The 9,714-nt window shown below is 43.9% G+C and overlaps 1 protein-coding gene across 1 annotated transcript; it reads left to right on the top strand.

The window, feature by feature from the left end:
- Window positions 1–1,085: 1,085 nt before the first annotated feature.
- On the top strand, window positions 1,086–5,952 carry S1pr1 (sphingosine-1-phosphate receptor 1). Its single transcript, XM_046452344.2, has 2 exons — window positions 1,086–1,482; window positions 3,199–5,952. Exon 2 carries the CDS (start codon window positions 3,368–3,370, stop codon window positions 4,511–4,513), a length of 1,146 nt encoding a protein of 381 aa, XP_046308300.1. The 5' UTR covers window positions 1,086–1,482; window positions 3,199–3,367; the 3' UTR covers window positions 4,514–5,952.
- The last annotated feature ends 3,762 nt before the right edge of the window (window positions 5,953–9,714 follow it).

Below are 9,714 nucleotides of genomic sequence, written 5' to 3' on the forward strand. Positions count from 1 at the left end.
ATACAAATGGCTGAGTTATAGCTCAATGGTAGAAACGCCCCTGGGCTCAACCCCCAGTACTGCAATAAACAAAAAGCAATAGCAGTAAGCCAGGGCAGAAGTGCCCTGAGCTTGCCAGTCAGGCAAATGTGATGAAATGCCAACTCTCAGATGCACGTTCTTAAGTATTGTCTAAGGAAAAAAAAAAGGGGGTGGGGGGTGGGGGGAGAGGTGCAAACATTGAGAGTCAGGGCTTTTTGGGTTGTCTCCCAAATGCAAAGAGACAGAAGGGCACCTGGGTGGTTAGCTGGGCAACTGTGGATGCTTCAGTTGTGTTGGACCGGGAGGCTCTTCCCCTTTGGGAATTTCAGAGCCTCCCCAACTTTCTAAATCTTTCAAGACCGGCCAGCAGCCCACCTCCTCAAAGGCCTCACTGTTGGCCTGAATCTGGGACACACCGCCTGACTTTGTGCCCAGTTGAAAGAGGGGAACTCCCGCCCAACACCAACCCCGATGCTGGCCCATTTCACTATGCACGGGGGCGGGGGGTGGGGGGAAGCCACTTTCTGCCCCTCAAGACAGAAAGTTTCTAGGTCTTACCGGGATCAGGGCTGGAGGGGTAAGGGAGAGTACCGGATCATTCCGGTCCACTCTCCCTTTTCGGCTTCTAGCCCCCTCCATACCTCTCAAAGTTCCTTCCCAGTCTCTGTTCCCCAGAGCGCGACTGAGACTCGCTGGGCAACGGCTTCGGTTTCCCCTGCCCGCGCGGAAGTGGCCTCAGGGGCTGCCGGCGACAACTAGGGACACTTGGATCCGCCAAGAGCTGCAAGGCTAGGGACCAGGGAGGTGCACTATGAAACGCCGGGTCGTCTTCTGCCCCACTGTCTTGTGGGGAGAAAAGTTTCCAAAATGTTCCCACCTCCTCTTTTCCGTGGGCTTGAATGAGCCCTATGCATCGTCTGGGAGTGGAGGATTGCTGCCGAGGGACAGGACTTCCACTTTAGAATTTAGGGGATACTAGGCTCCGCCCCTTCTTTCCCCCGCCCCCACTGTGTGTGTGTGTGTGTGTGTGTGTGTGTGTGTGTGTGTGTGTTGGGGGGTGGGGGGTGGATTCGCTGCTTGGGAAAGCAGAGGGAAGGGTTCTTTATTATTTCATTATTTGCTTTCCCCCCAGATCTTTCCTGGACGGTGTGTCCCAGCAGCCCAGATCCGGGGCCCCCAGCCCTAAGAGGGCGTGAAGAGTTACGGCATTAACCCCTCCCAATCTCCTCCTAAAGGAAGCCACCCTGCCTCGGCGTGGCGCTCGGCGACTTTGCCTTGCAGACTGGCGCGGGCAACAGCGAGCGGGGCTGGCCATTGGAGTGCACGGCTGCGGAGGGAGGGTCCCGGACTCCAGTAACTTTGCGAAAGCACAGCGCAGTCAGTCGGGGGCAGCAGCAAGATGCGGAGTGCGCGGTGCAGACCCGGAGCTTTCTTAACGCAACTTCGTCCTGCCTGAGCGAGGTAGGGAGCCACGAACCGTTCGGGCTCTGGCCAGCGGTGGCTGGGAGCGCGGAGACGTACCGCTGCCGGAGGGCCTAGGTGGCAGAAACGATTTTTTTAAGCTTGAACGAAACGAACAAAAACTTTGAAAACATCCATCTCTGGGCTCTGAAAGTACTTGTCTCTTGGGCTGCTGTGGAGCCCAACTCGATCGAATTGTTCTTGGAGCACCGGTGATTTACGGAGTTTGGAAAAGGATTAATCCCTAAATGTAGAACTGACTGGTGGGGGAGGGGGATGGAAGTTGCGGTTCTTCAGAAGAAGGAGAGAAGACGATTATTTTTAGAAATCTTATAGACGAAGAATTTGGGGGAACAGGGGTAATAGTTTAAACTTGCACTGCTTCCCAGCAAGGTATAGAGTTAGGATGGGGCAAACGCGGGCAGCCTGTGCTGACCGAAAAGTTGATCCTGCCTCTATTACTGCACTTAAAAAAAAAAAAATCAGAATGCTGCATTACTTTGAAACATTTAAACAACTTAAAAGTAGACCTGTGCAGACTAATGCTTTGTGCCGTTCCTTCACACTTTCTAGTTCTATGAGAGGAGGCAGCGCTTTGTGGGGATGGCGCTAACTACAACTGGCCATGCCAGTTTTGCAATGCACATCATATGCCTGTTTCTGAGTAGCTTTGCCCCCTGAAATTAGAAATGTGGCAGCATGTATTGTCATTAGTGGTATAACTTCTCGTTTGTGTGTGTGTGCCTGTGTTGACTAAACTAAAAATACTTATGCAATCAACGTATGAAACTTCTGGGATTTACTGCAATCTCTTATGAATGGTTTTTCCTGAATACCTTTACATTTACTTGCACCAGGCTGGCCGGGGGTTGGGGGGAGGGGGAGAAGAAACAATAGGCAGTTGCTTCACGGAGGCGCTGAGCTTTCCTGTTTACCGCAGGGCTGGGGCGCGCCTAGCGGCCCACACCTCACTACGCCCTCGGACCCTCAGCACACCTGCTTCTAGAGGGTTATTAATAGAGCCCAGAAAATGACTTACGCTGTCAAATAATTTTCGTGCAAATCTACTTTCTTGCATGGCAATTAGGAGGTGGTGCTCATCTCTTCGAGTTGGGGGTGGGGTGGGGTGGGGTGGAGTGAGGGGACCCAGGTGTGGGTTTCTGCCCTTAGCTTTGCCAGTTGAGTCTCTTTGGGTAGAGATTATGGGCTGTTGGTGTGAGCACGCAGATGAGCTGATGACTATTTCAGAGAATCCTGGGGTATCAGGGATTGAAGGGCTGGAGGGGGAGAGAGCTAGCGGGGCGGGAATGGAGTTACTGGGCACCCTTCTCCAGATTTCTTATCTCAGTTTGAGTGTATGTGAACATAGGGAGACTTTCCCATTCATCCAGTTGAAGTTTTCAGCGTGGGTAATTTTTTGGTTTTTCTTACTCTTCTTCTTCCTCGTCTCCCCTAGAAATGATAATTATATATATATACATATATATATATGATAATTATATATATATGATAATTATATATATATATATATATATATATATATATATATATATATATATATATATGCTATATAGATATTTATTTCTCCATGCACTCTCCTCAGGTTTTCTTAAAACAGCAATATAACAGAACTGGAGCAATGCCTTAGCGAGAATGAATTCTGCTAGTGTGGTATGGCTTTTACCCTGACGCTCTTCTCTTTGTGACTTATTTAAGGCTGCAGTTTCGGAGGCCCTCTCCGGTCAAGGAAAAGCTACACAAAAAGCCTGGATCTCTTACAGATCTTCACCCCAGCAGCAGTGAGTGAAGCCCCGCTCGCCCTCGCCCTCTAGCGTTCGTCTGGAGAAGTGCCACCTCCCGGTTCCTGGGGACACGGTGCAGCACCATGGTGTCCACCAGCATCCCGGTAGTCAAGGCCCTCCGCAGTTCGGTCTCCGACTATGTCAACTATGATATCATAGTCCGGCATTACAACTACACGGGAAAGCTGAATATCAGCCCCGACGAGAATGGCATTAAACTGACTTCGGTGGTGTTCATTTTCATCTGCTGCTGCATCATTCTGGAGAACATCTTTGTCTTGCTGACCATTTGGAAAACCAAGAAGTTCCATCGGCCCATGTACTATTTTATTGGTAACCTGGCCCTCTCAGACCTGTTGGCGGGAGTCGCCTACACAGCCAACCTGCTGTTGTCTGGGGCCACCACCTACAAGCTCACCCCCGCCCAGTGGTTTCTGAGGGAAGGGAGTATGTTTGTGGCCTTGTCAGCCTCCGTGTTTAGCCTCCTAGCCATCGCTATTGAGCGCTATATCACTATGCTGAAGATGAAACTTCACAACGGGAGCAATAGCTCCCGCTCCTTCCTGCTGATCAGCGCTTGTTGGGTCATCTCGCTCATCCTGGGGGGCCTGCCCATCATGGGCTGGAACTGCATCAGCACGCTGTCCAGCTGCTCCACCGTGCTCCCGCTCTACCACAAGCACTATATCCTCTTCTGCACCACAGTCTTCACTCTCCTCTTGCTCTCCATCGTCATTCTATACTGCAGGATCTACTCTTTGGTCAGGACTCGAAGCCGCCGTCTGACCTTCCGCAAAAACATTTCCAAGGCCAGCCGCAGCTCTGAGAAGTCGCTGGCCTTGCTGAAGACTGTAATTATTGTCCTGAGCGTCTTCATCGCCTGCTGGGCACCCCTTTTCATCTTGCTTCTGCTGGACGTGGGCTGCAAGGTGAAGACCTGCAACATCCTCTTCAAAGCGGAGTACTTCTTGGTGTTGGCAGTGCTCAACTCTGGCACTAACCCCATCATTTACACTCTGACCAACAAGGAGATGCGCCGGGCCTTTATCCGGATCATGTCCTGTTGCAAGTGCCCCAGTGGAGACTCCACCGGCAAATTCAAACGACCCATCATCGCTGGTGTGGAATTCAGCCGCAGTAAATCGGACAACTCGTCTCACCCTCAGAAGGATGATGGCGACAACCCAGAGACCATTGTGTCTTCTGGAAACGTCAACTCTTCTTCCTAAAGCCGAATGCTGCCAATCCTCGGGAAGTGCTCTTACAGGGTCACCCCCCCACCACCACCCCAGTATTTGAAAAAGGGCTCTGGGCCTCAACTGCTGCCAGGAAGGAGCTGCTGCGAGGGAAGGAGCTGGAAAGAGGGAGGGAGGGGGAGAATCGAAAAGCCCGGGTGGTGGTGCCACTGGGTGTTGGTGGGTATTTAGTTCCTGTGAACAATGCACTGGGAAGGGTGGAGTCAGGTCCCCTGCCTGGAGCCTATTTCCTAGTCCCCTGGAGCTTTGATTTTGCACTGAGCCAAAGGTCTAGCATTGTCAAGCTCCTGAAGGGTTCATTTGGCCCCTCCTCAAAGACTGAAGTCTCCACGTGAAAGTTTCTCTTTGTCTGGAGTTGTAAGCAGAAGATGTTTTTTTTTTTTTTTTTTCCCACTGTAGTTTCAAACCCAAGTGAGTGTGTCCACTTCTACTTGTCTGGGGGAGGCTCTGCATAGCCCACCCTCCCCTCCCTGTTCACACCCCTCCTGGAGATGTTTTTTACTTTATATTGTAACTACCTGGCGGTCCTCAGAGTAGAGGTTGTGCCCTGGTCCATTTCTTGACCATCTGTAGCAGGAAGGCAGTGCTGAGTAGACAGGCTGTGAGGAGATGGAAATGGTTTGAAGATGTAAAGCAATTTCATTTGTTGAGGCCAAAGTTTCCATGTAAGCTGGATCCGTTTTTTTTTTTTTTTTTTTTTTTTTAATAATTGATTGAAGTCACTTTGATTTTTTTTTTTTTCTTAAACATCTTTACAATGAAATGTGCTAAAGTGTCATATCCATTGTGGCTGTAATCAGCATAAGGAAGTCGACTTTATCTTAGCCCCAAGCCTTACAGTCGCAAGAGAAACAAGGTGAAAACTGACTGGGAGTTAACTTTGGTAAACCAAGAGAGTTCCTTAATGACTTTGTCTAACAAATACAGCATCTGTCTTTGGCACTTTTGTTGATGTTTGTTTCAGAGTGTTGTGTGATTCATTCCAACCAACAGGATGGTTGTATTTTGTTGTGTTAAAAGTACTTTTTATGAATTTTGAATGTATTTGTTTTCAGCGGAGCTCATTTCATTGGATTTTTTCCCCTAACCTGTGTTAACACCATTGAATGTGTATTTCTTAAGAAAATACCATCCTCTTGTGCCCTTAAAAGCATTACTTTAACTGATAGGGAGCACCAGAAGTTTTTCAGTATAGCTGTTCATCTGATAGTAATTGAAGATGTGTATAAATGTTGCAAAGAATAAAAAATTTATTGCTGTCTCATTAGTATGGTTTTTCAGTGCAATTAAACAAAGAAATGTCTTTTTTAAAAAAAAAATATATAGTATTTAATAGGTTTCTGACTTTGTGGATTATTTTGCACATAGCTTTATCAACTTTTAAACATTAATAAACTGATCTTTTTTAAAGATCTCTTTGTGAAGAGCATTTTTAAAAATCATTACTGAGGTATTCTCTTTGACTATGCGGCTCTTTGGAATCACAGTTAAGGGCAAATTTCTGTTATTCTTTAAAGGACTTGACTCTGATAAACTAGGGTGTGAAGAAAAATGTGGTTTGTTTAGAAACCACTCTATCTTTTTCAGGAAGATAACCTTTGTAAGTTCACAGTGAAGAGTCCAATGAATGTGAAAAACCACCAACCTTCTCAATACCACATTGGTAAGTAAATGTAATTGAGCTTTAAATTACATTAAAGCCAAACCAAATTAAGTACAATAATTCTGTCCTAAAACATGTTTTTTTAAAAAAAATAATAATAATTAACAGTGTAGTTGTCAACCTAATTTAAATTATGACCCACAATGATCACTTCAAACCAATTAACAGAATTGTATGTTCCTGGCCCTTCACCAATAAGCTGAGAAGCAGGATTATAGATATGGGATACAACAGTGTACTTAAGTTACTACTTAATTTTTTAGGACACTTTTGGGTTCTTCAGCCTGTCTTCTGAGCAATATGGGAATATACTATATCGGTGAAGTAGCAAGTTGTAGAAGGTTAGGTTGAGTAGCATAGTACCTTTTATTTGAAAACTTTCTACTCAGTTGTATTTAAAAGAGTTAACATCCTTAGTTATTAATGTCTTCAACTATAAAATTAAAGCAAAGGTACTTTACAAGCATCACAGACTTGTAATTGGTAATTCTCATTTTGGTATTATTGTCATCTTTATTGGGATTAAATAGAGGCATTTTGGTGTGTTTGGCTCTTTAGCCCTATTGTTACTCTCAGAATTTGTGCTTTCAAGTGTCATTGAATGTGCACAGGACGCAGTTGGGACACAAAGATAAACCTCACCTAATAGAGTACATGTCATTTCTGAGTAAGGTTAACTGTGGGAAACAGAAGTGTGTCCACTAAGGAAACCTTAGGTCACAACCTCCAGTTTCCTGAAGGAAATGCCAAAAATGCTCTGAAGACAAAAGGCTGGAAACAAACTGGAATGTCTCTATCCATCTGTCTGCTGAAGCGGAAGGAATGATTTCATGTTATACTCACTTCCTAGAGCTTCCATTCCAGCGTCCAGCATAATGGAAAAGTGTGTCCCTTTTGTGTTTCAGTGAATGATAAAATGTTCATGCTCTGGGCTTATCTTCATAAGCACAGTGGTGACTCACAGCATGGGGGAAGATGGAGTGGGGCGGCTGGCCTTGTTGGGGAATGGGGAGTTCACTGGCAACGGGGAGGACAGCTCACTTGCCCACCTGTGAGCACATCATCCAGTAGTTAGATGAGTTTGTTCCTGTGAACTTCAGGCAGTGCATTTCATTCTGAGAGAGTTGGACAGTGGTGGATTGTGATTTTCCTGGGCAGATGTGGCCTGGAAGCAAAGGGCTATATAAAGGAATCCTTGGTTGTATCCCAACATGAATATCTGATTTTAATTGCATATATTTCTTTCTTTTTTTTTTTTTAAAGAGAGAGAGAGAGACGAAGAGAGAATTTTAATATTTATTTTTCAGTTTTCGGCAGACACAACATCTTTGTTTGTATGTGGTGCTGAGGATCAAACCCGGGCCGCACGCATGCCAGGCGAGCGCGCTACTTCTTGAGCCACATACCCATCCCTAATTGCATATATTTCTGAGATGTGACATTGAGGAAAAAAAAAAATCTCAGTGACTCCATGTTGATATTAAAATATACACATTCAATGTTCTGATTTAAAAAATATCTAGTATTGTTCAAGAGGAGTAAAAGATGTTTGGTAATACTTGACATATTTGTATAAAAATTTCAATTGGCTCAAAATATTAGGAAAGTGACAAAATGACATCACACAGCACTTTAATCCCATCGGCATTAAATGTGATTACAGTTTTACAACACATTCAAATCAAAATCTTATATAAGCCAGGCACAGTGCTGCATGCCTATAATCCCAGCAACTGGGAGGGCTGAGGCAGAAGGATCACACGTTTAGGCTAGCCTCAGCAACTTAGCGAAGCCCTCGGAAACTTAATGAGACCTTATCTCAAAATAAAAATAAAGAGTAGGGACATAGCTCAGTGGTAAAGCAACCCTGGTTTCAATCCTCAGTATGAAAAAAGACAAATTCTTGGTCTTGCATTTTACTCTTCTTTAGTAAAAGTTGATCTAATATTATTATCAAATCAGAAGTGTATAGTAGTGGAAATTTTGTATTCGTGTTCATTAGAGTCTATTTAGTAATATCATCACTCAGTTGTGATAGGTATTATCCCTATTTTTCCCCACTGTGAAAAGCCTGATTATAAAGATTTTCTGTTCTTCTCCCATATATTATTAATTATTATTATTATTATTATTTGGAGCTGGGGATTGAACTCAGGGCCTTATGCATGTAAGGCAAGCACTCTGCCAACTGAGCTATATATGGACATTGCCTGAGCTGAGGATATGCCAGTTAATATCCTTGTACTTCCAACCTAGGTAGCACTTTTTGTATGCTTTTGACTCTTCATGTGAATATTCCGTACATCGCTGAGATCTGTCACTTTTTCTAGATGACTACAAATGTAGCTCTGTTTGGAAGCTACTATTCTGAAAGAATAACTTCAGACAAATAATAGGTTCTACTGAGGAAATCCTGCAAAGTGAGTGCTTGAAATTTAAGTAATTCTCAGTGTTAGCAATTTCATTTTCAATTGAAAAACAGGGAACAGTAATGGAGTAACACACTTAAAATAGTCTACATACACAACTGTTAAAGATTTGACTTTGTAAATAATCACTGGCTCAAAAATTAATCTCTAACTAGGAACTGTTATTTACCCAGAGTATTTGTACTAGGTTTTGGAAATCACTGTAAAATGTTCGGATATTCATTTTGTTTTAACGTGGCTCATTCTGTCCTTCTCATCTGGGGTAGTGGGGTTTCCTGTGGATACCTAACCAGTTGGATCAAACTATATTTTATCTCATTTAATTTCCAGACTAGATTTGTCTTCATTTTCTGTAAATAGATTATTAAAAAGGCCTTTGAGGGGGTAAGTAACCAAAATAAACCTTTGTAGGTCCTATTAGAGTAATCTTTCCCTGTGAACACAGTACATTCTTGATAAGGAGAATTATTATAAATTGCATCATTCCTTCCAAACTTCCTTCCTGCCTGTTTGATGTGTGTTTTACATGGTCCCAGGAAAGAGACCTGAGATACATTTTATATATGCCTTTGTCTTCACTGCCATACTAATTGGGACTAGAGCCATCTTTGAGAACAAACTCAAACAAGCAAGGTTTATTATAATAGCTAAAACTTTTAGATGGTTTACAAAGAAAAAGGATTTTTAACCAATAATCAAAAAAGCCAGGAGAGATCAGAGGAAGATAATAGTGAGGAATTAGACCTAAAATTAATTCAGTGTTTTCACAGCCTTAGACAGGAGCCAGAACCCAGAGTAATTTTGGTTCTTGCTGAATATCAGTCTCCTGGTACAACCTATCTCTTGCTTCCTGGCTTTCTTCTCTGATTTAGATTCAAGTGATTCCTGTTTACCCCATGTTCTTTTTCCACTCCTTTAAGGATGAATTGAAGGATTAAAACTCAGACTTAGCTCTATGTATAACCATTAGCAAAAGTCAAGTGTGGGTGGCAGAACTGAATGAACAGGAATTGCTACATTTTATTTTATTAAAGTATCCTCATGTACCCAACCAGCAGATTGTGTGTGTGTGTGTGTGTGTG

Source organism: Marmota monax, unplaced genomic scaffold (assembly GCF_021218885.2).
Source record: "Marmota monax isolate L192 unplaced genomic scaffold, Marmota_monax_Labrador192_F-V1.1 WCK01_AAM20220418_F8-fsc00244, whole genome shotgun sequence".
Classification (NCBI taxonomy): Eukaryota; Metazoa; Chordata; class Mammalia; order Rodentia; family Sciuridae; genus Marmota; species Marmota monax.

What these genes read in the sequence shown, in the direction of transcription:
- S1pr1 (XM_046452344.2), top strand. Translation starts at nt 3,368, where the DNA reads ATGGTGTCCACCAGCATCCCGGTAGTCAAGGCCCTCCGCAGTTCGGTC.